Source organism: Trichinella spiralis (assembly GCF_000181795.1).
Source record: "Trichinella spiralis strain ISS 195 chromosome Unknown Scfld4, whole genome shotgun sequence".
NCBI lineage: Eukaryota > Metazoa > Nematoda > Enoplea > Trichinellida > Trichinellidae > Trichinella > Trichinella spiralis.
In genome coordinates this window covers 4,640,670-4,667,113 of record NW_003526943.1, presented here as the reverse complement: position 1 = coordinate 4,667,113, position 26,444 = coordinate 4,640,670, and the positions used below count along the sequence as shown (strand labels likewise).

The following is a 26,444-nucleotide window of genomic DNA, read 5'->3' as shown; positions in this document are numbered from 1 at the left end:
TGTTTGCAATTTTTTATTACTAATTATTTATAGAAGAATGAAGAAGAATGAAAATCAGCTATAGTCGTTCGTTGATTCAGTAAATTTGACATCATTATATAAGTATAATAACAGCAGATTAAAAATTTACAAGCAATTATGACTGGATAATATTGTAATGTATTCATCAGAACTGTCTGCATTAGATGAAAAGTATTATTGTAAATTCAAAAGATTTCTTGACATTTCCTGTTTCTTTCATAGCGAAACCTGCAAGCCAAGGGGATGGTTTACATTCAACATGCAGAATTTAAGGTGATAAATTTGAGATGGAGCAATTATAATTTTTCTTGTAAAGATTTAAATATTTGATGACCGGAGCATGTTAAATTGGTAGAAAATTGTTATTTTTATTTTTAACATGATCACATTAATTGCTTCGATCTGCTATGGTTCATAAAATCCACATGCCGTTTGGTTGGTTAGTTGGCTAACTGTCCGTAGAATCGCTTGGCAACAGCGGGACATAATTAGCATGTGAAAACGTTGTCGTTGGAAAATTTTTTGTTCAACTATTATGTAAGCACAAATGTTTCATAAAAATTTCATCAGCACAAGACCAGCTATGCAGAGGACAATTTGCAAAGTGTAGTTAGTTGGTGAGTCAATAACTGTTGCAGATCTGATTGGTGCATCATAAGCGAAGCAGTGCAGAGCTGAGGACGATTCAACGGAAATACGCTCGCCTGCGTTTTGACACTGCGACGATGGTGACCGGCCATATTCTCATTGTTTGCACTTTCATTTTACCAATATCCAACCAATCATTCACAGGCTGGCTGTTGTTCAAGAGTAATAAACTTACTGTATGTAATTCAGTGAGAATAACGTTCTGACGTTGCATGGAAACGAAACGGCGCGCACGTCATTCAACTGGATAACCATAAATATTTTATTGCTCAGAAAATAAACGTACCTTGTTAATCGATAGTCAGCCCTGCTAATTACCTTTATTTCAGCACACAGTCAGAATGGCATTGTTGTCTGATCTATCTGTAACTTCTTCAATTGATGACTTTCATCATACCATGTCAAGTCAATATTCACTCTGTTGGGAAATATCCGTTTGCTTTCAACTTTCAATTTTTGCATCTATTTCATTTCAATTCAACAATCATCTATCTGGTCCTGATACGTTAGTTGCTGAATACAAAAGCTGATTTTCAGTTTGGCTGAAAAGTACAAGTTAGCGACTAAAAATTTGTAAAACTATTATCTGCAGTCAAAATCCATTTCAAACGTTGCTTTTATCATAATTAGTAGCAGATATAAGGAATATATAAATTTACAAAATATCCTATATCTTAAGTTTGAATTTCATTTGCATCAAAACTTACAGTGCATCATTCTGGATGAAGGATGAATTTGGAACAAACCTGCATAAAATGCTTTTACAGTTGATTTGAATTCACATTATTATTTAAATATTACTATTAAAAATTAATAAAATGCTAAAGTGTTGAAATCCTTAGAAAATATTATTTTTTAATTTCCACAGCAAGTTATTTGAATATTCATATTTCGAAAATTTGGCGTCTTTTATAAAATAAAGTTTTATTATTTTAATTTAACCTCAAACTGAATAAATAAATATTTCCATGGCATCAATAAAAATGAATTCATGCACAGTCTCCAATCAACCGTAAAATTCAAAACAATCATAATGGTCCATTTGATTGTTATTATATGTTATTAAATATATACTGCTAAATATAAAAATTCAAAAGCATTTATTTGAAATTGAACTAAGTTAAAATAAAAGGGTTTTGATGAAATGCAAAATTTTTGATAATGCATCTGTTACTTTAGAAAATGAATTAATATAAATGCTTGAAAAATGAATTTTTTATTACTGTTTCATAGCATATTTTTTAGATTTATTTTTATCGTATATGTGAGTTAGCAGCGTATTTAACCAAAGTATTGAACAATACTTTCACGTTTCAAAAATAAATCTTCATATCTTTGCAGACTTCAAATATTCATCAATCCCTGAAAAAATTACATTAGGATGAAAAGTTGTAACATCATAAAATATGAAGATTACTTTTAATTATTCATAACAACAGCAAATGTTACATAAATGAAGATGCAAAAAGTGATGTGCATTCACTTTAAGAGCAAAAGTTTCTCCAAAATTTGAAAATATACTATCTATCCACATAATGGTACAATAGTTTTGCATTATTCATATAAAAATAATGAATGCTTTAAAATCAATTCATGATTTATCGTTTGCTTGATATAAATTATCTGCTTTTTTATTTCACTGTGAACTAAATAATAAAGTCGAAATTTTTAATAATATAAATCATTGATTACTTTTCCCAAAAATGTTCATGGTATATTCTTTTTCACATAAATTAATAAATTCTTTGCTTAAACTTGCTGATCAGTTATGTGCCAATGAAAAATTTAATTACATTACTTAAATATTTTAAAGCGGCATTCATCAGCCGTGTCCAGCATCGTTGCATTATTTATCTATTTCAGAAAATGAAATATTGATTGGCATTAAAAATATGCATGTTGTGGCACTGTTTTATTAAGAAGCTAATTCTGTAATTTTTTGTGGATTAAGTTTTATTCACATCTTGCATGTTTATCATTTGTTTCAGTCGTTTAATGCTTTTAAGAATATTCTTTAAGCTTTTATTGTGGAAACATCTTTAACTGCTAAAATATTATTCTATAACAATATTATTCGACATTTACTTTCTAATTTATTACTGATGCTGCCATAATTCATAAAATCATTGATAAAAGATTCTACAAAATTTAAACATTCAGATATATAATTGCGTTTTTGAATAATTTATTAATTTCCTCTAATAATAAAATTTAATTTACAATTTCAATTGAACTAAATTTTGTTTCATGTAAAATATCTTTTATTTAATTTCTTATCATTTTTTAACAATGGCTTTTAAGTTATAAAAATTTTTTGATGAATTGTTTCACTTCACTTCATCTGAGAAATGATATATCTGATGGCAATTGATATTTTGAAAATTAGCAATTGTTATTCTTTCCATTATTGATCCATCGCATAAGCAAACTGCACTGTTCTTCTTTGACACTTTTATATGACAAGATCTTCACATGATAATTACAGACGTCATTGGCTAAAACACTATAGATGGATTTAATTTATTCACTCTGTTATTTTATGCATTGTTACTTAAAGTACTTTCTTTAAGTAAGAAAGGAATTCTTGCATCTGTTTTGATCTGTTCTCTTTTAAATAATCATACCTTCTTAATTTATTTATATATCATTTTTAATACGGGAATATTTTATAACTCTGATCTTTCTTTGACATTTTATACAGAAATACTGGTTCAATTTGATAAGCAGTTTTAAAAATGTATTAAAAATGAATTGTAAACTGAATTTTTAAAAATTCTCTTCACTTATTTTTTTAACATAATTTAGAAATTTAAATCTTAAATTGTTATATTCTGAAATAGGTTTCCTTCAATTGCGCCACTGTTGAATATTTTATTAATTTCTCTTGCACAGTCAAATACATTCTCATTTTGCTGTTGTTGCAATCTCAATTATATTGTCAGCAAATGCTAAAGAAATATGAATTCATTAAATTTTTTTGAAATTTCTATAATCAGAATGTTGCAAAATAACACACATAAAAAGCTATTTAATCTTTGAGCTTAATGTAGAACCTTAAAATTTGTAAATGTGCTTTAAATTTTAAAATTCATTAATAAATAAAGTATACTAAATAAATTTTCCATACAAAATCAGTGCATATACATATGAGGTAGGATTTCATTATTTATATAAAGATAGTATTAGCAGCACTTGATTTAGGAGAGAATGTTGAAAATATAGTAAAATATTTTTAAAAGTATTTTTTGTGTAATGAAAATTACCAATAAATAAAATCGACAGGCTACAAGTTTTGCACATTGAATCACAACAATGAAAAAAAAACTTTTGCTGAAATGCTAAATAAACTGATAACCCTCTGAGAAAATAATGGTGTTTTTTATTCAAAGTGTTACTACTGCAGTGCTTATTTCAGTTATACTTCATAGCATGAAGTTCTCTTTCTTTTATTATGTATACCCCATTTTGCGTGTTGATAACGAAAGGGCACTTCATAAATGATCAAATAACTTGATGTATATATTTTGAATAGTTCATTTCTTTTTTATCATAAAGAAGTTCGTATGAATAAGAAATTGCAAGAGTAAAAAAGAAATCTACAAAATGAAAAGCAACGTGATTGCAATAACATAAACCGCTTGACAGTGATATAATATTTGCAGCAGCTGACTACCAATAAATTTTTCATGCAAGTAACAGTTAGCTTTGCTTGTTAGTATAAATTGTTGATGAATATAGATTGTTGCAAAACTTAAAAAATCTGAAGCTACAAATTATCATAATTTTTTCAAAACAATTATTATTTTCAGATATTTTTGGTTTTAAATCACATGCCGCATTTAAATTTTAAATTATGCATATGTTTTAAGCGTTTAATATTATATTTATTTGTTTAGAAGCTGGAAACTTTAGCCCTTTAATCTTTAGTTATTGCATTTCCGTTTAGCAATAATATTTTATACAAAATGATGAAACTAAAGAGTTAATCCAAATTATATAATGAAGTATAGCTTTTCTGAAAAAGATATTTTTCATTTAAAAATAATTTTAAAATCCTTTTAAATTCTGAATTTTATTTTGAAATTTCTTAAATACTTAAAGTTGGAATATCATGCTTTAAGTGAATGTTTTTGTGTGCAATTTTGAAAATTCACATTTTCAAATTTATGTGATACGTTAGCAAACTTAAAGCGGATCACACTAAATAAAAGCAAACCAAAATCATATGAAACTATATAAATATACAAGTCATCATGTAAATAATGATTTGAAACTTATCAAAACTTGCGTAACTTTAGCATGATTATCTAATTAGTAACTCCCAAAAATTTGCTTAATTAATTTATTTTAATAAATTTTTAAATAAATTTAAATATATAAGCTATTTACTTATTTATTTATTTCATTTATTGTCCTTTACGATGAACTTATTGAAGAATAACAATAATACGCTACAAAAATGCAACAAGCAAAAAGTAGATTTTATGTCAACATTCCATTGATAGACAATAAATAAATAATGCTTTCTGCAGCTGCATTTTTCTTAGTGCACTGAAGCATTTTTTGCAAGCATGAATACTATTAAAAAAGTATAACTGTTAAAAATTGAACTAAAAACTATTATTCATTAGCTTTAGCTCTTTAAATAACATAAAAACAGCAAAGTTACTTAAACAGTTTTTAAATATAGCATTTTTACAGTGCAATACTTCCACTATCATGAAAAGAAATTAAGTGGAAGCAGATGCACTGAAATTAATAACATTTATTGCTTCACTAAATGCATTTCATGACTCCTTAAAGAAGTTAATAAACATTTATAAAACTTTTATTTTATTAAAATTTAAAAAACGCTTTAGACAAAAGTGCATGTAAAACTTTCAAAATTTAAATTAATAGTGAATTAAAGTGAATGAAAACAGTTAATGAAATATAAAATTTCATTTAAAGTATAGAGTTGCTGTTTATTGTATGAATTGTCTGATGTGTCAAACTTTAAATCAGGAAAATGCATATTGATTTTTATTCCAGGCATGCGCTTTACTTTCCAATTTAAAAATGGCACGGTCTGAAAATTTTCACATTTTGGAAACGCTCATTTGTTAGTTCATTTGATTTCCTCCTTAATGTTCCACGCATTTCTCATTTAATTTCTACTTTATCAAAACGATAAAATATCGAATAACTTTTTCAATATTTTTTTCATTTTTATTTGTCCAGTGGTAAATTTGTTTAATTGAAATATCATCAATGTAGCATAAATGCAAAAATACTGCATTTGTGGTCATCATTTCCACGTTATCATTTAGACTGTATCCCAAGGGACTCAACCTCCCACCTCAGTTCTGACCTTGTCCAAAAACTCAATTTCGGTATTTTCTGTTCTCAGCCACCAAAGTCAAAATCACCTTCATCACCAGATCGAATAGATCTAATCCAAACAAAGCCAATATGAACAAGTGTTAGTGTGAAAGCGACGATTGTATTTAGTCACCTACTGGAACAGAGGACAAAGCACCTTCATTCACTGCTGTCTAATTAACCGGAAATAAAAGGCGCACTTTCGACAGGACCAACGGTCATCAGGTCATCAACGGGAAACGTCCCTCTGCAGCACTGACCTTCATGTAGTATGTATTATAAGGAACATTTCATTCAGTTGATTGGTCATCTGCTTCCGTCATGAAGTTAAAATAATGCCACCCAGCTTGTTCGCTGTCGAAACAAACTTCGATCGAGGAAAAAAGAATGAAAAAGGTCCTTCTTTACAATGAATTGCCTATGGTTATTGCATGGTGACAGGCGACGCGTGATCGACCAGTCCCTGACGTGATGACATCGCCCTGCGCAACCGTCTGGCCAATCATCATCTGACAATGGTCATTACCGTGAACTTACAGTAGGATGATTTAAAACAGGTGCATAATGAAGAACGTGCAATAATTAGTTGGCACGCTGGACCGTTATAAAGCAGTCTGCTGTCATCCAGATCTGACGAACTGAAACTAAAAGGTAGCGTTGTGGAAGCACCTTAACTTACTGTTTACCTTTTTGGAATGCAAACGCAGCGCTTGTACCCTCCTTTTCCAACACCACCCATTACCATGGGACGTTATTCACCTACACAGTATGCGCGAACAGCGGCTGAGCAGATGCGACGTCAGTGCATAAGCAACGCAACAATGCAGGTAGTTCTTAAAGCAAAGTAAACTTATTCTGTGTATTGATTTTAAAAATTTTAGCCAAATTTTTTTGGTGGTATTGAAGATGGTATATTTTCCGTGAGAGCAGAAGCAGCATTTGTCGCTACTATAGACCGTGCGGCAGCTGCTGGAGCTGGTTCAAATGCGGTGTTGAAGCCAGAAATGCTTTCTTCTTACACTCATCTTACTCCCTCAGTTTCACATGGTCAAGTAGGCATGGCGGCTCCGATGGATTTTCATTTGGAAAGTAGCTCAATGCCATCTATGTCGACAATGATAGATCAACATCAAATGGCAATGGCAGCAGGTATGGGACATCATCATCAGTTAGTTCAGTACCAGCACCCAGCTATTGGTCAGATGAGTACTGCCGGATTAACAAACCATCATCAGCATGCATCATTTTCCACAAATGGAACCGGACCATCAACATCTAGGCAAATTGGGCAAGATTTGGAGACAGATCCAAGAGAGTTAGAAGCATTTGCCGAACATTTCAAACAGCGACGCATAAAGCTCGGTGTCACGCAGGCTGATGTTGGTAAAGCTCTGGCAAATCTTAAACTTCCTGGTGTAGGTTCACTCAGCCAGTCGACTATATGCCGGTTTGAATCATTGACTTTATCTCATAATAACATGATTGCTTTGAGACCAATCTTAAGCGCTTGGCTTGATCAAGCTGAAGCAGTAGCAAAAAATAAACTTAAAGAAAATAATGGCATATTGCCAAACATAGAAAAAAAACGCAAGAGAACATCTATTGCGGCACCGGAAAAGCGCTCATTAGAGGCATATTTTACGGTACAACCGCGTCCTTCAGGTGAAAAAATAGCAGCCATTGCAGAAAAGTTGGAACTGAAGAAAAACGTAGTTCGGGTTTGGTTTTGCAATCAGCGCCAAAAACAAAAAAGGTTTGTAAAATATCAGCTATTTTCATATCTGTTCCAACGTTGTTGCTTAACTTCTTTTTCATATTACTGTATCAAAAAAGCAGTTTTTATTATAGCTTTCACCAGTTACTTTTATTTTTCTCAAAATAACATTTAAATTTTCTTGAATTTGCTATTTATTATGAAAAAATACAGCAGAATTTATTACCATTTTCTTTATTTATCTTTACTTATTATATTGGAGAATGAAGCGCTTTCATTTTGCTCTAAGATAGAAAGAAATTTATTATCTTTAAACATGTGGTGTGAATTTATAAAGTTTAAAACTTATTGACCCTTAAATTAAGACATCAAACCATTATTATTCTTTACAAATCAGAAGATTTTATTTTTATACTTTGATAAGTTTCAGATTTGCTAATCCTAACTGAATATTCGAATAATACAAAGTAACAATAAATAATAATGAATAAATAATAACAATTAATTATAAAATAATAAAAGTAATATAAAATAAATGTCTTGGTGCAAAAAAGCACTTTGTATGCTCTTATGTGTACTTTGCATAAATTTTTAATTGAATTAACTTCGACGTTTATATGCTTTTATTTGCAGTGTTTCATGTTCAAATTTTAAGACTGCGACTGTTTTGTCTTATGGTAAAATGTTTTTTAATTAATAATTAAAAATAATCAAATTCTCTTATTTTGTTTGAGAAATTTCTTATCAAGTAATCATTGGTTGTTTTTTGTTTCTCTTTCTCTTTGTTTGTTTGTTTGAATTTAATTTTCTTGAAATACTATTCAAAGTAACTTTGAAATTTTCCAAGAAAACAAGTAATTCAAGTAAACAAAAAAATGTGGAACTCATCAATAGTTTAAATATTTTATTGACAGCAGCAGTAATTGATGTTATTAATTAATGTTAGTATGAGGCTATTATAACAGTACTTTACTTTGATAGTTCACTGTCAAGGCAAATGAAATACACATATTACACAAAATTATTTTCAGAATTTATCTATATTTTATTAATGTTGATTATTTATTAAAGTAAAGTATGTGTTGAATCATTATACTGTTGTTAAGTTCTTATTGAATTTTACAAAAAAGTTAAGGAAAAACAAAAGCAATATTGCTTTATGTTGGAAAAAATAATGTCACGTATCCTTTTGTTAGCTGTTATTATTATTATTATTATTGTAGATGAATAAAGGAAGTACGTACTTGATGTTTTTTTTATTTTTCTCTATTCATAAGTCGTTTCTGAAGCTTTGCAGATGTAATTAGTAAATAAGTAATTCTCATATTTTATTCATGAAATACTGTCAAAGCAAGTGTAAGTACCTAAAATATATTGCATGGATGATAAGTTTACTTTATTTGATGATATTTAGAAAATCCCGTTAATCATAAGTATAATCATTTTCAGTGTACAATATCATTTTATTAATTAATAAGGAAATATTATTTTCATTTGATTTAGTTTCAACGTCTAAATAAAATTTGTTTTCTGTCATTAAACCAATAAACACATGATCTACTTTATTGCGTGTGCTACATTTGTATAGAAAATCCATTTTACTTAAATACCTCATCTGCTTACATATATTTACGAATATAACAAGAATATTACTGCATTTTTGATAAAATTTTGTAACACACAACGCTTTTTTTCTATGATTCTGAGAAATTCTGAGCTTATATTTACAAATATAATGCAACAAAAAATTCTAACGTTGATATAACTTGATCTGTTTAGAATAACTAGGGGTATTGCTATTTTAAAACCTTAAAATTACTGAAATGTATTGCCTAGAATCGAGCAGATGTGAAAAAAATCTAAAAGAAATAATATTTTTAGATTAAATTACTAGCTGATGATTCATTATAGAGTATAAGTTATTGTCATATTAAACTTAAACAACCGTACCCTAAATGGCTAGTCGTTATCTTTATGAAATTTGTTTGCTAAAAACAATAATTTTGAGATTGGAATGCCTGTTTATATCTTCTCTTCAATTATTCAATAAATTTCAAAACGTGTGAATACACCTTTTGTCTGTCAGGATGCTGAAATAAGCCAGTATTTAGGTGTCGCAATCAAGCGAATCGTTATTGACTATTTGGCCCACCGCATCTTCTACGTATTTGTTCCCTATTTTCTGAACGTCTGCAGTTCATCCGAAAATCACACTTTGGAAAAGCAGCTCAAATTAGCCGTCCACGCCGGGACACGCCCAAAATGATTTCAATGGCTTACCACCATGACAGACATCACTTTGTGTAGCAGTTTCTTCTCAGGCCGTTGGCAATTGATCACATGGAAAATCGAACCACAACATAGAAGCTTCACTTTTCTCAAATAGAACACAACCCTCCTGCTACTCCTGATGTTTAAATGACTATTTAACTGTTGGTTTCGATTTTGTGAAACTTTTTCTGTTCCACCGTTCAAATTTCTTACCTTTAATGAGAACATGATCTTGCTAAAGTGTTTGTAAGCTATAAATTGCGCTGCTGGCAGACTGTCATGCTTTCTAACTCAATAAACATGCTATAATTTCTTCTAGGCTTTTTACTTTCAATAGACCAGAAGACATACACAAATGACACATAGAAAATAATATACTGTACATATTTTAAAATTTTTAATAGTTTAATATTCTGTTTTATTTAAATGTTACTTAAATTGAACTTTAATTTTAATCAAACTTTCATCAACAACCAATGCGAATAGCATTTGAAGTTTATAAAAAATGCTCAACTGCGTAATTGAGGTAAAAAATGAGATTAATTAATTTGAATAGTGATTGAAGTCAATCAAATATTAATTCAGGTTAACGGAAGCATTTCAAACATGACATTGGATGTTGAATCAATGCAACAGATGCGTGATTTCAAACTCGCATTTTGATCAAAACACTCCATTGTTGTTGATTTATTTGCTACTAGAACGGCTGCCAATTGCTGACTTGATGAACTTAAAACTTTAAATTACGAAAATAAAAATCATATAAGCCTTTTAATTTATTCAATTTTTTTATAATTCTAAAAATTTTTACATAAAAATATTTAAAATTACTTTTATATTTAAAAACAAGACAAAAAATTATTTTTTTAGAGTACATAATAAATAAATTATTGCAATTATTATTTTGATACTCAAAAGATTATTATTTGCACTGAATACATATGGTAAAATAAGTTTTTGATTTGCAGACTTACATGTATAAACTGCTTTCGTGTAAACTTTCACAAGTAGTTACTTTTTAATATTTTATTTGCTGCATTATTTGATATAGTTAAAATTATTGTTTACGTTGCTAATTTTTAGATATTAGGCATTAAAACGGACTAGAAGTGATGCGTGCACTTTTAACAGATTTTAAAGTTCATTGACTTATAGAATAAAAAATAAAAAAGAGCTTAAAATGTAAATTACTTATTGAAATATGTACAAGTTTTAAATTGCTAATATTATTCTAAAAAATGAAGACATAATTCATCTCTGATTGTTTATTATATTCTATTGCAACAGTTGACTGACTGATTTTAAGTGTTCTTAAAATTATATGCATAATTTACTCAAATAAAAAAATAGATAAATATTAATCCATAGCATAACTGCGTTATGCAACTTCTATCATAAAGCTTTCTATGAAGAAAAATTTTTCATTTTTAATAAAATTTTTTATTAATATTTATTTGTATTTTTCTTTTCATTTTATTTTCCAGTACTAGCATAATATTTTTATTATTTGAAAGTTTCAGAACTCTAAACTGCTCGAAGCACGTTGTAATAAAGTTTATGCAATGTCAGCAGCAATAATTCTTTTTAACGTGATGGAAGCTATTTATGACTCATAATTGGTATTTACGTAGGGACGTTTCTTTATCATTAGCTTATTAAGCAAAATTGATCACCGATAAAGGAAATTTGTTCTGGTCACTTGATTCTGTAAATAAATTCAATTATTCATTGCAATGATACAAATTCAGACAGTTCAGGTTAAGGTGGTGTAAAAGATGAAAGAGATAAAGACGAAATAAAGCCTGCAGCTTAATACCAGATCGTCGTTCTTGCTTGTTGATTAAACAGCGCACGACAAGCAACCAAATGACCAGAGTTGATTAAGCTGTAAAAAGAAATCATCGAGTAGCAAATGCACTCTCAGGGGAACGCCATGTGGTCGAGGGGAGCAAAATTATTAGCGTATCGCAAAATGCGGAACATCCGCATGACAGGCACCTTGCGTGGACCCTTTGTCATCTTGTCCAGGTCGTCCAGGTTAATCAAAGAGCGGATGTTCAAAATGCGCTTCACTTCTACGTGTTCTCAGTGCGTGTATACAGACATTGTTTAATCGATACGTGAGGATGATGATTTAACAATAATGAAAAGTGGCTAACTCGAAAAAGCTGAAATTGGTAAACAATGATCCCAGTATCGATTCACTGTCGGCAGTGGGTTCTGTAAAAAGTATCTCTGAAGAAGCTTTCTATTGCTGTGCTGGTCTTGAAAAAAAGTGCTTGCTAAATTGATGCTTTATTTACAAAGCTTGCCACCTGCGTTACGCCTTTATCTAACAGCTGTTTTATCTTGTTGAACTACAAAAATCGTTTCCAGTGCTACTGCTTATATTATATTCATAAAAATATGAACGCATTTTAATCACGTTTAGTTTAAAAAAGATAATAGCTTTTTGTGCACTAGAGATAAAAATAAAGATCAATTTCAGAATCAAATTCACAATTAGACACTATGTTTAATTTATTCTTATTAATACTTTATTGAAAAAAAATTAAATAAGCCTTACAATAATAGCTGTAGTAATTTATCTCATTTTTAATGTCACATTAATAAAAAAAATTTAAAGTTGGTTATTGGAGCATATGTCAAACGGTGCATATATATTATTTGTTATTAATTAATTATAATTATCGTAATTTTATCAATATTTGATAACATGAAATATTTCATAAAAAATATGAATTTATAAAGCTACAACAAAAATCATATAAAATGTAAAATTTTTATGAAATCATTTCATTGATAGCTTTACATGGAGCATAAGTCTTTTGAACTTGCCTTTTGAGTGTTAAAAGTATAAGCAATAAAATTTATTTATTAAATAATTTATTTATTTGAATTTATATCTCTTAATATTATCACTTATATAATTTATATTGCAAAAGCTATATTGTCAGAATAAAAACTGATATCAATACTCCAATAGTATGTATCACATGTCTTGGTGTGAATAATTTTTAATTTGGTGCTGTTTTGAAATGTTTCAATAAAGATGCGCAAATACACGTTTATTACTATTTTTTCTACTGCTTATGAATACTGATTAAAAAATTTTTTTCATTGTTTCTGCCAAATAAAATATGAAGCAAAATAATAAATCAGAAATAAACTACTGACTGAAGAGTTGCAAAAATTGCTAAATAATTAAAGCACAAAACTGTAAGAACAAGTGAAATCTGCAAATTTTAGATTAATACATTTTAAAAATTCATAATTTATAATAGTAATTTTTCATGAGTATTTGCTGAACGTCATAATTTAATAACGCTGCATCGTTAATAACATTAATCTTTTGCACTTTAGTCTGTTGGTGAATTAATTAAATTTAGTAAATTATTTTGAAATTTATTTTTTAAGCAGCATTAAATTCTTATGCATGCATATATATACATTAATACTTAGAACATGACAGGTTACATATATGTGATTTACAGTAATGTTTACACCTGATTTGTTAAAAATTCATCTCCCTATTATATTACTTGTAATGAACTCCACATTTAAAATCATTTAGTAACGTTTAAGAAGCTTTTGATTCAAAATGCTTGTTACGCAATGTTTAAAGCATTTTGAGGATAAATTTTTTAACTACACAGAGATGTACATATACATATACATAACTTAATTCTGCTTGCAGTACAAAATTTGAGAGCTGAACCATAATTTAAAAAATATTATAATTAAATATAATTAATTGAATATAAATTATAAGTAAATTTGCATGATCAATATTTTATTTTGCATAATAGATTTGCAGTTTTGTGCAATTTGTTATTTTCATTGTTATATTTCTGGATTTAGAAGATTACTTGTGGTTTTACATTATACATTTTTTACATTATGCTGCTTTCACATGATATTTCTTTTTATAGAAAGAGTACTATTAAATGGGCTTTTTAGTACAATTTATTTAGATTATTTTGCATTCCCTTACCTTGTGATTTTCTTTAAATGCCGTTGTTTTTCTTTAATTTTGTTTCATAGATAGTAAAGTATTATCATACATAATGTTAGACATGTTACAAATTACTTAAAATTTCATGCTGTAAATTTAATGCAAAAATAATTAAATCTTTAACTGACTTTTAATTGATTTAAGAACTTTTATGCAAAATTTTTATACTGCTTTGCTAAACTGCAACCTGATAAAACTGTCAGGCATATGAGTTTCACTCTTAAAGGCTTTTCAACTTTAATTTCACATAAATGACATTAGTTTTATAAATGTTTAAAATCTATGTAATGTGCTTAAACTAAAATTTCCAATTTGAAATACCCATAACTGATTTCATATTGCATTTTATAAATTTATTTGACATATGTACATATGCAAAACTCTTCCTCAAAATGCATCAACATCATGTAGTGATTTCTTTAGAATTCTAAAAAGGATATGCAAAATTTAAAATAGCATATATATGAATATTAGCTGTTACCGTAAGCATTTCTGCCTTCCCATAATTTTCAACGGCGCTTTGAATGCAAAATGGTTCTGATGGCTAAATAAAATTCACATATATACATTTATCAATTTATAATCTGTTAAGATCACGCCTCTTTGACATACTATCTTTGAATGCTTTTCTGCATTCAGATAATAAAAAATCTCGACGAATGAAACCAACATAGCAATGATAATTCCAACTGTCAGAATGTAAAAAATCCCTGCCACTTTGCTGAGGGTAAGGGAAGCACTTTGACTATCCTAGAATAGAAAATCACTTTTACCATACTTCTGACTTAGTTTGTTCCTTACGCTCATTCCTTGTTCACACTGGCCTTTTTCATACCACCATTTCATTTCTAATCGTTTTAGTTCTCCTATTTCTTGAAGTTCCAAAATTGCCAAATTAATTTTTTCACTAAAATAAAAAATTCATTAATGCTCATCAAAATATTATACTACTATATGCTGTTACACTTAGAAATTAAACTATATACTGAAAAAGTAGATTATTTTATCATTAAAAAATATGAAATAGAAATTATATGAACTTTTCATAGCAGAACCAGAATGATAAAATAATGAACTTTATATATGCAACATTGACAATAATTGTTCATAAGAAAATTTTTAAGCCGCTTATGCGTGATTGGTCTATATATGTTCCTTATATCACTAAAAATTATTTAAAATGAATGAATAATAATTAATAACTTTATTTTAAACAGAAGTATAAAAATAGTTTATAAAGCATTTAAAAAACAATATACTTATGATATTAAAATTTTATGGAGAATAAAAGAGTAGTACGAATTTTAAATTCTACTATAGTTCTGTGATGAAGACTCAGAACCTGCACATCAGCAGTGTGTGCTGTTGTAAAAAATGCAAAACAGTTCATAAGAAGAACAATTACCTCAAATCAGAACCAAACGGTGTAGCCACTCCATAACCAATAGAGTTTAAATTTGCTCCTACTTTAATTGTATCACATGGCTTTCTAGTACTTGCATATTCGTTGGTCGTAGCTTCTAATAAAAACGCATATTGACCTTTGGATTCACGAACTCGTTGAATTCCTTCCGCATAACTAGAAACTAAAGGAGATGGAACCTGTGTGCTCATGTATTGCCACATTCGACGGTGAACATCTACTTTGGATTCCTTAATGTAATTTAAATATTTAAATTGTGTTAAAAGACAGCCATTTTAAACTAAAAATTTAATGTAAAATAAGTTTAATAAATATTGTTGCATCATATATTGTTTATTATAAATTCCAATATTAAATATTTACTTTGAAAAATTGAGCAGTAGATCCGCTAGCCTGAATGCCGTACTTTATCTTTGTTTGTCTAGCCAAATCTTCGACTGATTCAATTGGTGCATGCATCTTTTCCAAAGTCAAAAAAGCTGCTAAATTAGCAGTGTAAGATGAAACAATTATCATCGTAAAGAACCACCATATGCTACTTGCAATTCGACAAGATGCAGATCTATAATAAACAGCAGTTGCAAACATATTTGAACAGTTCACATCATCAACCTTGGCATTATATCTGTCCCTTGCTGCATCAAAGCGGCTAAAGTTACCCACAGGCAGTTATCAATTGTAAAATCACTCAAACTGGTGCACCCATAGGTTGAACTTTGATTGTAATTCCATTCATAAGGACTAAACCTTGCTATGAAAAATATCACAATGGACACTCCACCATAGGCTATGATGATGAAAATCCAAACTTCAGTGCTCAAAGGTTGCATAAATGAAAATATCGAAAATTCTTGTTTATCAGGCTTTTTGATCATTATGCTGATTCCTGTTGTAAGGAATGGTTTAGAAAAATCAACCACTCGTTCACGCAAAGTGTTAATGGTCAATGAAGCGATTGCAAGATCTGCTTCCTAAAAAATATCAAATAATGATTTGTGATTTTACTAAGAATTTAATAATTTAAATAATTTTAAGTGCAAATTTCTATTTTTTTCATTATTATAAAACTGTTTATTATACATTTAGACATCTGTTAAACGTTTAATGTAATTAAATTTACTCGTTAAAAATTTAATGTATTAACATGCATATTTATCATTTTATATATTTGAACAGTACTCACCCCTCGGATAAGTTCTCCAACCATTCCGTTCCAACGTCCGTTTTGATCAACTGCTCCGTATTGGTTGTCTTTTACAGGTTTAATAATGTAAGGAAAATTTTCAATTTTTTCTGACAACAATTTCATCAAATCAACGCAGAATCCTTCAAAGCGATCATTTCCAGTAAATTGATCAGCATCCTTTTTAAACATAACAAACGGCTCATTCTAAAAATAGAAAACATCAAAAATTTGCAAAAATTATACTATACTTACAATTATAGTTGTAATTATTCGAGTTCGATTAAACGGCTGGATATTTTTATTTATCTTTTCCCCTTTTTGTGGATGATCTTCACCGTTTTGAAATCCAGCTTTCTGTCGCCATAGTCTTTTCTAAAAGTGTAATAACAAAATATCATTACAACAGTGCCAAATTAATTTTTTTTCTATGTCAGATATTTGTTAATGTTTCGTAAAAAAAGGATCTAATGATTCATTCAATCAAAATCCCTGAAAAAAATACTTGGTTACTTGAACATTTACTACGCCTGCATTATGTCCAGTCTGCAAAACTTCTGTCAATTTCAGTGTGTAATTGACACGATTTCCATCATCATCAAATTGCACATTTCCACTAATGCCATCTAACCTTGTCTAAATTAAATCTTGAATTCCTTTTTAAAAAAGAAACTTCTTACCTTTTTCAAAGCGTCATACATCATTTCTCCATGTCGTAGTGGTAGAAATGGTCGATCTGGATTCAACTTATCCTCAAAAGTATAACACAACAGCCCATGGTAATCTTCATTTATAAATTCATCTTTTTTGTAATATCTTTTCAAAGCAGACGCATTAACTTTTGCAATACTTTTGAAAGCTTCTATTACAATCTGAATCGCGTCATAGACCAATGCTTCTTCTGCCTAAAATCTCCAAACCTTCATTTAAAGTTCTCGCAGATTTTATGTATTTAAAATAAATTGTAACTTACTGTAATTGTGCTTGCTTTGTGATAGTGTAACAGTTGACTGTCCAGTCGACTCCACTTTTCAAGGAAATTTTTGAAACTACTTTTATCACGACCCTCGTATTGAAAACCGCTGACGTTGATGAGTCCAATTTTAAATTTTTCAATTTCTGCATCCAGTACTTCCTAAATTTGTTGAATGAAATTTCTTTTCAAACATATGAATACAAGCATAAGAAACAACAATCACTTGACCACTTATTAAATAGTGAAAATTTTTGGTTTTCATTGCCGCATCAAGCAAATCTCGCAAAATGAATTTAAGCTTTTTTCTGCTTGATATGTGCAAAATAACGTAACTGTCAGAGGCGAATCTTGATGAATGGAAATTTAGAAAAAATCTAAAATAGTCTGGTTCGATATTTTTCAAGTACAACATCTGCGTTCGAACTTCCGTTCTCGTTTTCTTTAAATAATTATTCAAAAGTTCATATTCATATAAACCTATGCAAAAAGAAATAATTTCAAATTATTCTAATAATTAATCAATTCAACAACCGATGTACCGTCTATACTGTCATACATGTAGGTGAAATTTTTCCACATTTTGAGCCGTATAAAATCACCTACAGCTTCGGCTGTGTTTTGTGCCATGTTGATTTCAAACTGACCATTCTGTGATTCTCGTTTTGCTGTCGACCAATTGATCAGTGGAAGATGAAGTAAGTTGGATAATGCAACAAAAGCTTCACGGCTTGGATAGTCTGCTGTTCCCATCAACACAAATGCACCATCTTTTATAACTTCACACCCTAAATAAATAAATAAATATCATAAAGTTTGCATATATAAATATATATAATTATACCTACCTAATCTTGTCAATGCCCAGTTGTTTACTGAATCTGTTCTGATAATTCCTTTTTTTGTTTCTAATCGAAATGGAGGAGGATTTTGTTGATAGTTGTTTTCCATAGTAGCATAGGTCATAACACTGATCAAGCCATCTTCCATTTCATCTCGGAACAGGGCTCCTGGAGCAAAGTTACTGATTATGAAATAAAAGTAACTGATTTAAATCAAATTTTAAAATAAAAAGTGCTTTATTTTCCTTGCTTTATTTGAACAAACTGAATAACCTGCTTTATTATGAAGGCATTTGCATTACTAGAAAATAAGGAATGCAAGGTAGAAAAACATATTAACATACAGTATATTGCAAAATTTGAACAAACTCCATACCGACTGGAACTCTCAGATTGCCATTTGCATGATTGAACAGTAGAAACAATATCCACTTTACATGAAACATATTTTTTAATGAAACTTTAACAAAACGTCGACAACGTCGTGAATTTCAACATGCTTTTTACGCAGTTAGTGAAGCACACATTAACAAGTGGACAAATCTAGCGAAAAACCACTTTGCTAATGAATGGCCAATCATGACCAGAGTGTAATGATGATGTTCATGCAAGATTGATCAACATGAAGTCAACACAATTTTCACTATCCAACTTGAAAATTGAATTACTAACATATGTAGCGTTTTTGGATAAATAGGCAATTTGCAGCAATTAAATTTTGGCTCATCATTGCAGAAAAGTTTGCTATTGGCTGAAAATTCTGAATCAATCTGCTCATTTTGATATTTTTTATTTAATCATTATTGACGAGATGGATTAATTGTAATAATTATTTATTTAAATTTTAGAATTATTGTGAAATTCAATCTTTATTTAAAAAATGTTATGCAAAGCTGATTTGAAGCTTTTAAACAAAGAGCATAATTGCTCTGATAAACAGATAACTGCATTCATATCATGTGAAAATCAATGCAGGGCTAACTGGAAAGAATTAATTTCAATTAAATGTTCTGTAGAAGCACCAGTGCCATAATAGAGCCATATCAGCCTAATAATCAAGCCGTTTAATGCTGTTTAGCAACACCGTTACTAAAATACTTTCATATTAAACAGTAGCTCTTCAAATTAAGAAAGCTTTACTCGCAGTGTCAAAAACAGAAACTCATACAGTATTGAAAGTAAAATGTGAAATATAAAAAGGACAATAAATAGGTTTATAATAAAAAACAAATTATTATAGTTTTTTATTGTCCACGTTAGCAATAATCTAGGATAGGTCAATAAGATGGTTTCAGGTAAGATGAAACATATATTTAGATTCTTTTCTTTCAAGTTTCAGTTAATTCATAAAAATAGTTGAACTTCAGAAATGAAATATTTGATTTGAAGTTAGAGAAAGTTTTTAATAAATATTTTGAAGAGTCTATAAAAGTCTAAGCGATATTGTCAAATAAGAGGAATTTTCATGTGAATTATGCAATGATTATTTAAGAAATACAAAAAGTAATGCAGTTATAGTTTTCAACAAATCTATTTGTCCGTTGGAGAGAGTAAGCCAACTGTTGTACAAAACAGTAATGAAAAAACAATAATAAAGCTGCAGTCAACCCTATTGAAACATAAAAGTGTAAGCATAAATTATAAAATGAAACAGAACAAGGACTTCTTGTGAGAAGCTGAAGTAGAAAAATGTGGAACGCCCTATTTCTAAAAGTCAGCCACACATTATTAATCAAGTTGAAAAAAATACATACTTATTAATACCATGTTCAAATAATTATCATTTTAATTTATATTTCTTTATAAAATTGGAATGTAAATTATTTTTTGAGCATAGGTAAATTTTTAAACTACAGTATAAATTTGTGCTTGTAATTTGGATAATACAGTAACCATTTTAATATAAAAAATTTCATTTCAAACTGTTTACTCGTTGCTGTGAACTCTAATTTTGGTTAATTTTGAAAATTTTTGAATTCGACGTTATTTTTTGAGTTTTTTTTATTTTTACATGATCCGCTTCAGTATCAACTGTTTAAACAAGTAAGTGTGCGGATGTGAATAGCAATGTTTTACTTACTTTGACACAGCATGCCACTGCTATATGTTTTGTTAATCTTCGAATTTGAATTGTATATAATTTTTGAATTTTAGTGACGTGTTTGTTTATATAAGTTTATTGAAGCATAAGTGTTGTTTTACAGATCTTTTAAAATGCAATGTAAGGAATGCTTTGATAATTTATAAAATGTTGAATCAGCAGTTTTAAAATTTGCATTTACATCATTTAATGTTTTAGTGACAACTAAAAATGTAAACTGGACGTATGGGGAATTTTTGTCGGATAATGTTCCCGAATTAAAAGCTTGGCAATGTGAAGAACTTGTAAAATTAATGCATGAACAAAACACTCTTCCTTTCATTGCGAGATATCGGCAACAGAAAATTGGAAATGTAGATGTTAGCGTTTTAAGACAGTGTTTTATGCTGTATGAAAAAGCGAAGTAAGTTTTTTATACTTTACTGAATGATGAAAATGTAAAGACTGAGAAATAAATGTGGTAATATTTTTCGTATTGTTACATCATATTGTTAATATATTTCATATTTATGTTTTTTTAATAAAAAATTATACAACTGTTATTCATTAGTTGATATACTTATTCATATAGTTGCATGAATAAACGTTATCTATATTTTATTAAGGAATTTTATGTATTTCAGTTTGAAAGGTATACATTTTTTGATTACGATGTCCAGATGGTGAAAAGGTTATTTTTAATTCCAGGAAAATTGATAAAACAGTTGGAAGCGCAGTGAAATCTTTGCAAGAAAAACACAAAGGAGATGAGGCTACTTCTACATCTTTGATTGATGAATTAAAATCAGCCAAATCGATGGAAGATGTTAATCTGGTGGTAAAGAGAAGTTGATTGTTTGAGGCTTTGTTAATTTTAAGTTTATAAATGATGTTTTCTATTATTTAGAATTAAAAAATGGTATTATTATTTTAAAATATTTAATTTATATATGTTGCACAGGTGTAATTTCATTATTTAGAAATCAAAGTGCGGTATTTATTCGAAATTGACTTCTTATGAGCGAGCGATTGAAGCCGGCTTGAAAGAACCAGCTATTTTTATTATGAACAGCGGGAAGCCAGTCGATTTATTAAAATATATATCGTCAAGTATTGCATTTGTTTAATATTAGAGTTTTGGAAATTTTTATCTTTTTTTTAGATTTTCCAAATAAATTATCCGTTAAAGAAGGAATCATCGATATCATTGCAAAAGAAATTTGGATGCAGGATGAAACGCAGAATTTTATAAAAGAATTATTGTTAGTTTTTTGAAAAATTTAAAAGTATAAAATAAAAAGAATATTTTACAGTTTTATTGCAAATGAGTTATTTTCATTTTTGAGAATTGAATGTGAATTTCGAGTGTATACTTGTCAGTGCAACCAACTTTCATTTGAATAATTGCAGATCTCAGAAAGGTGCGAATGTTCAAGTTGAGGTGAAGCGAGTTGCTAAAAGGCGTTCAGTGGTAAACAGCAAAGATGCAAAGATGAAAAATAGCGAAAATTTTGCCGCCTATTTTGATTTTTGCAAATATTTGAACGCAATCAAAGCACATCAAGTATTTTTGATTTTTATTCGACAGGCAATCTGTGAATTGGTTGTTTCAGATTTTGGCAATTAATCGTGGAGTGAGTTGTGCTTTTTTGAAGAAAATGATCACTTTGCCGTTAAAATGGAAATCGCAATTTGTGACCGTATGTCAGGAAAATCTTCGTAAAGGAAAAAAGGCGATTAGTGAAATCGAGCGTGATGCCATTGAAAAGTGCTTCAACGAAATTGCCGACAAATATTTATGCCGATGTTTATGGTATTCAGCGTTGTATTCTGTGATTATATTTAATTATTATATTGTATGTTGTATTCTTCTTGCTTATGTTCTTTGAATCAGATCTTTACTAAACTCTACCAAATAGTTTTGTAATCATGTTAAAACTTTATTCATTTGATGAGTTTTATTATAGGAATAACGCAACCAAAGTAGCAGAAATGGAAGCATTAGAATGCTTTTCAAGAAATTTGAAGGATATGTTGCTTGTAAAACCGTTAAAAGGCTGCAGCATTCTGGGCATTGATCCTGGATTTGCTGCCGGCTGTAAATATGCTATGATTTCTTCTACTGGTAAACTGAGTTTAATTTTATTATTAAATCAAATTATCGAACAGTTGAAACATTGAGATTAAAAGATTACTTTTAGGAGATGTTATTGATACAGGAAAGATTTTTTTACGAAGTCCATCACAAAAAGAAGATCAAGTATTGATGAAGAGGTTGTGCGATTTGATGGTTCAGACAAAGTGCGAAAATATTGCCATTGGAAATGGTACTGGTAGTCAGCAGGCTCAGCAACTTATTTCTGATTTAATCAAATCAAATTTTTTTGCACCACTGTCGGTTAAATTTTGGTAAATCCTATTTTATGCGATGATTTTTTAAAGATTGTACTGTTGTTTAATTCATTTTTTAAAATTTATTTGTTATTTTAGCATTGTCAGCGAAGCAGGTTCATCTCGGTACAGTATTTCCAAAGTTGGTTGTGACGATCTACCAGGATTAGATCCAATATACAGAAGTGCAGGTTTGTTTTTTCTTTCTTGTTTTAATAATACATGTGTTGTTATATTTCAATTGATTATGAACATTATAAATTATTTTTAATTAATTAGTTTCCATTGCTCGTCGAGTATTGGATCCATTATCAGAGTACATTAAAATAGATCCTAAGCACGTTGGGATTGGTATGTATCAAGTGAGTAAATTTAGATGGAAGCTTTTGTATTTTGCAGTACATAATCCATTTATGTTAATTTAGCACGACCTGGCAAAAACAGAATTAACAGCAGTTAGAGATTCTGTGTTTGAAGAATGTGTCAGCTTTGTTGGCGTGAATTTGAATACATGTTCCTCTCAATTATTACAGTATTTCTATTTTATAAATTTCCTTTGCAGTGCATGTAAATTTTTATTGTTAGGCATGTTTCTGGTTTGGGAAAACAAAAGGCTGAAGCAATTATCAAGCACAGGGCTAAATTAGGTTTTATTGTTAAACAATTAATTAATGTATTGCATGTGAATTCTTTACAGGTCAGTTTAGAAATCGTAAGCAACTTTTGCAAATAAATGGCATCGGTCAACATGTATATAAAATGTGTTGCGGATTTTTGCGCATTTATGCAGCAGAATTAAATGAGCAGCGTCAAATTGGGACTTTGAAAAGAAAAGATTCAAAATATATGGACGTCGATGCCTTAGACGCAACATCGATTCATCCGGAAACTTATGAAATTGTGGACAAGTGAACATGAATATTTAAATTTCATTTAAAAAGATTTCCGAGTCAACAATTAATTTATTTAGATTGTTGAATCATTTGAAGCTGGACAGAATGGATCTGTTACGTGCAGAGGCTAGAGATGTTGTGGTCCGCTTTGGTAAAAATGGAGAAAATTTAGCAAAATTCAGCGACAACTATCACATTGATATGGATACGTTGAATTTCATCATTAGCAATATCGAAAAATACGGTAACGATGATATTCGTGACGGTATGTGTTCTACTTTATCTGTTTCTTTTTTTGGTTGTTCAGAATTTCTATTATTTAGATTTTAATGGATGGACATTTGTTGAATCGGTAAATACTTTTGATAGTTTGTCTGTTGGTTCAATTCTGATTGGTACAGTTCGAAATATTGCTCCATTTGGTGCATTTGTCGACATTGGTGTAGGTGTGGACGGAATGTTGAATTCAAATGCCATTGGAGGAATTCCACTGCATGTAAATAAATAAATTTTTATTGGGAAAAATTTTATTAAAAAAAAATATTTTTTTACTCAGCAGTAAAATTGGATATTTTATCAAGTATATTTTCTTGTAATTAATGGAAACAAACAAATTAAGTTATTTTCACTTTGATTAGTAATTAACTTTTTCTTCGCAATTCTATCTATTTTCAGATCAATCAACAAGTTCGAGTATCTGTTTCTAAGATTGACGAAGAACGGAACCGTATCAGTTTACGATTGGTCGAAACATTGTAAAACATAGTCCGTCAATTTGAAATTGTATATCGGGTTTTTGGAAATTTTCACTCTACAGTAAACAGCAGTTGTGAATTTTATTCGTATGAGCATCACGAATTGTGCAATCATTCTATTATTTATTCATATAATCTCGTCACGCGTAGAACAGTCGGTGTCACAGTCCGTATTTGGCGCGAAACGCTTCGACACTTCTGTTGAGACGGTCCAACGAGTCGGGTTCGATGGAACCGCCGTCTGGGGTCGGTTGAACCGCTCGGACGAGCAGCCAAGCGACCGTCGTCTGACCAATGTCGAGCAACATTCGCACGACGGCGTCCCACTGTCTGAGAAAAGCCAACACCAGCAACGAGAGCGTCAAGTCGCTGCTCGACAAGTGTTCGGCCCATTTGAGCATCACTTCGGCGCAACGTTGGTCGTCCAAAGCCACCTTGGCCAGCCAGACCGACTGTTCCCAGTAGCCGAACGACTGCAAATAGCGACAAGCGTCCAGCTGCTTGTCGATCAAGCACAAGAGCCAGATGCCGTCGAGCAGACGTCCGGCGGCGATCCAATTGGTCGCGACGAGTTGGATCGTGCGGCGACAGCGGGCCGACGAATGGCGGTGGTCAGCGGCCAGCAGGCAAGCTTGGAGACCGTTTTCGTAGTGGGTGTCGGCGTGGGTGGGATCGGCGGTTTCGGCCAGCAGCAATTCCACCGCCGCGTCCGACTGACCGAGCAACACCAGCGTGGCGACGTGGTTGCGCGTCTGGCGCCGACCAGCGGCGCCCAAGCTCAAACTGCTGCTCAACGTAGCCCATTCGACTCGTCTGAACTGGCCCGACGGGAACAAATAGTCGAGACAGTTCGGCAGTCGGACCGTCTCGTTCGACAACGGTTCGAGCGCGTCTTGGACGACGGTCCAGAAATTCACTTCCCACTGTTCGCCCAACAGTTGGGCAACTAGCCGGCACCGGCCAGCCAGACTCGAACAGTCCAGGCCAGACAACAGCGGGTCGCCCAGACAGCGCAACTGTTCCCCCAGAAGCGAACGTTCGAATTCGTCGATCGAACTCCTGCCCAGACGTTCGACGATCGTTTCGACCGACGGTGGCGGCTGGTCGAACGCGACCTGTTCCAGCAGTGTATATTTGACCAACTTGGTCGAACTGGTCGACCAGAGCGTCGGACAGAACAGTCGGCCGGCAATTTGGCGCTCGTTGTTCGACGCCAACGTCGAAAAGCCGGCGTCGTAGATTCGGGCGCAGCCGTCGGTGGTCAGCAAAACTGGCACGCCACTTTCGAGCAGGCTCAAATCCACCACTCGCATACCGATCGCATCCAGACGCAATTTGGACAAGCAGATCAATTTGTGCGGATTCCAGACCGACGCCCCTTCGGCTTGCAACGCCAGTACGGTGAAATCGCCCGGTCGGGGACAAAATTGGACATTTCGAATTTCGCCCAAATCGGACGACTTGCAACAGTTCGACGTTTTCGACTGCAAATTCCAAGCGCAAAATTGACCGTCGCTGTCGCCGAACACCAGCAAATCCTCTTTCCAAGCCATGGCCGACATCGGACCACTGGTGCCGGTCCACTGGGTCTGCACCTCGCAGCCGTCTTTCACATGCAGACCTTTGACTACCACGTGCCAGAGGTGATTTTCGTGGTCGAGAACGACCAAATTTTCCCTATACAGCACACCGGCCTGAGATTGGTGCTGTTGGTGGTGGTTGGTCGGCGATTCTTGCAACGTTGTTTCGTCGTTGTCCAATTCGATCATCATCTCATCTTTCGAATCAACACCCAGACCACCGCCCCCACCACTGTTACTATTATTCACGTTCAGTCGTTGAACATGGTGGTGCTTTGTCGACCACGCCATGTC

General features: G+C 31.1%; 5 protein-coding genes across 5 annotated transcripts; 3 read left to right on the top strand and 2 right to left on the bottom strand.

The window, feature by feature from the left end:
* Positions 1 to 1,010: 1,010 nt before the first annotated feature.
* On the top strand, positions 1,011 to 1,445 carry Tsp_01180 (conserved hypothetical protein). Its single transcript, XM_003376914.1, has 2 exons — positions 1,011 to 1,174; positions 1,379 to 1,445. Exons 1-2 carry the CDS (start codon positions 1,011 to 1,013, stop codon positions 1,443 to 1,445), a joined length of 231 nt encoding a protein of 76 aa, XP_003376962.1.
* A 5,280-nt stretch (positions 1,446 to 6,725) lies between these two features.
* On the top strand, positions 6,726 to 9,638 carry Tsp_01181 (POU domain, class 4, transcription factor 1). The gene is made up of 3 exons (XM_003376913.1): positions 6,726 to 6,857; positions 6,912 to 7,783; positions 9,626 to 9,638. Exons 1-3 carry the CDS (start codon positions 6,726 to 6,728, stop codon positions 9,636 to 9,638), a joined length of 1,017 nt encoding a protein of 338 aa, XP_003376961.1.
* Positions 9,639 to 14,585: 4,947 nt separating this feature from the next.
* Tsp_01182 (glutamate receptor 1) lies at positions 14,586 to 18,897 on the bottom strand. Its single transcript, XM_003376912.1, has 12 exons — positions 18,828 to 18,897; positions 18,458 to 18,619; positions 18,216 to 18,379; positions 17,610 to 17,771; positions 17,317 to 17,541; positions 17,150 to 17,272; positions 16,637 to 16,843; positions 16,148 to 16,424; positions 15,817 to 16,088; positions 15,436 to 15,683; positions 14,832 to 14,937; positions 14,586 to 14,780 (listed from the first exon to the last, which is right to left on the bottom strand). Exons 1-12 carry the CDS (start codon positions 18,895 to 18,897, stop codon positions 14,586 to 14,588), a joined length of 2,211 nt encoding a protein of 736 aa, XP_003376960.1.
* Positions 18,898 to 20,462: 1,565 nt separating this feature from the next.
* On the top strand, positions 20,463 to 24,574 carry Tsp_01183 (putative S1 RNA-binding domain-containing protein 1). The gene is given in 19 exon segments (XM_003376911.1): positions 20,463 to 20,494; positions 20,606 to 20,625; positions 20,751 to 20,911; positions 21,176 to 21,222; positions 21,240 to 21,369; positions 21,512 to 21,641; positions 21,694 to 21,793; positions 21,942 to 22,095; positions 22,145 to 22,356; positions 22,499 to 22,656; positions 22,733 to 22,925; positions 23,022 to 23,113; positions 23,202 to 23,284; positions 23,348 to 23,454; positions 23,508 to 23,569; positions 23,620 to 23,830; positions 23,893 to 24,080; positions 24,139 to 24,311; positions 24,491 to 24,574. The coding sequence occupies 19 exon segments, from the start codon at positions 20,463 to 20,465 to the stop codon at positions 24,572 to 24,574; spliced, it is 2,337 nt and encodes a 778-aa protein (XP_003376959.1).
* A 608-nt stretch (positions 24,575 to 25,182) lies between these two features.
* On the bottom strand, positions 25,183 to 26,441 carry Tsp_01184 (hypothetical protein). Its single transcript, XM_003376910.1, has 2 exons — positions 26,081 to 26,441; positions 25,183 to 26,054 (listed from the first exon to the last, which is right to left on the bottom strand). The coding sequence occupies exons 1-2, from the start codon at positions 26,439 to 26,441 to the stop codon at positions 25,183 to 25,185; spliced, it is 1,233 nt and encodes a 410-aa protein (XP_003376958.1).
* Positions 26,442 to 26,444: the final 3 nt, after the last annotated feature.

Coding starts and splice junctions, on each gene's coding strand:
- Tsp_01184 (XM_003376910.1), bottom strand. CDS start 26,441: ATGGCGTGGTCGACAAAGCACCACCATGTTCAACGACTGAACGTGAAT. Junction 26,055..26,080: donor GGTGTTCGGCGACAGCGACG/GTCAATTTTGCG, acceptor TGGAATTTGCAG/TCGAAAACGTCGAACTGTTG.
- Tsp_01182 (XM_003376912.1), bottom strand. CDS start 18,897: ATGTTTCATGTAAAGTGGATATTGTTTCTACTGTTCAATCATGCAAAT. Junction 18,380..18,457: donor CTGGGCATTGACAAGATTAG/GTAGGTATAATT, acceptor AAGTTATAAAAG/ATGGTGCATTTGTGTTGATG. Junction 16,425..16,636: donor TTGGAGAACTTATCCGAGGG/GTGAGTACTGTT, acceptor GATATTTTTTAG/GAAGCAGATCTTGCAATCGC.
- Tsp_01183 (XM_003376911.1), top strand. CDS start 20,463: ATGATCCGCTTCAGTATCAACTGTTTAAACAA. Junction 20,495..20,605: donor AGTATCAACTGTTTAAACAA/GTAAGTGTGCGG, acceptor TTTGAATTTTAG/TGACGTGTTTGTTTATATAA. Junction 20,626..20,750: donor TGACGTGTTTGTTTATATAA/GTTTATTGAAGC, acceptor TTAATGTTTTAG/TGACAACTAAAAATGTAAAC.
- Tsp_01180 (XM_003376914.1), top strand. CDS start 1,011: ATGGCATTGTTGTCTGATCTATCTGTAACTTCTTCAATTGATGACTTT. Junction 1,175..1,378: donor CATCTATCTGGTCCTGATAC/GTTAGTTGCTGA, acceptor CAAAACTTACAG/TGCATCATTCTGGATGAAGG.
- Tsp_01181 (XM_003376913.1), top strand. CDS start 6,726: ATGCAAACGCAGCGCTTGTACCCTCCTTTTCCAACACCACCCATTACC. Junction 6,858..6,911: donor TAAGCAACGCAACAATGCAG/GTAGTTCTTAAA, acceptor TAAAAATTTTAG/CCAAATTTTTTTGGTGGTAT.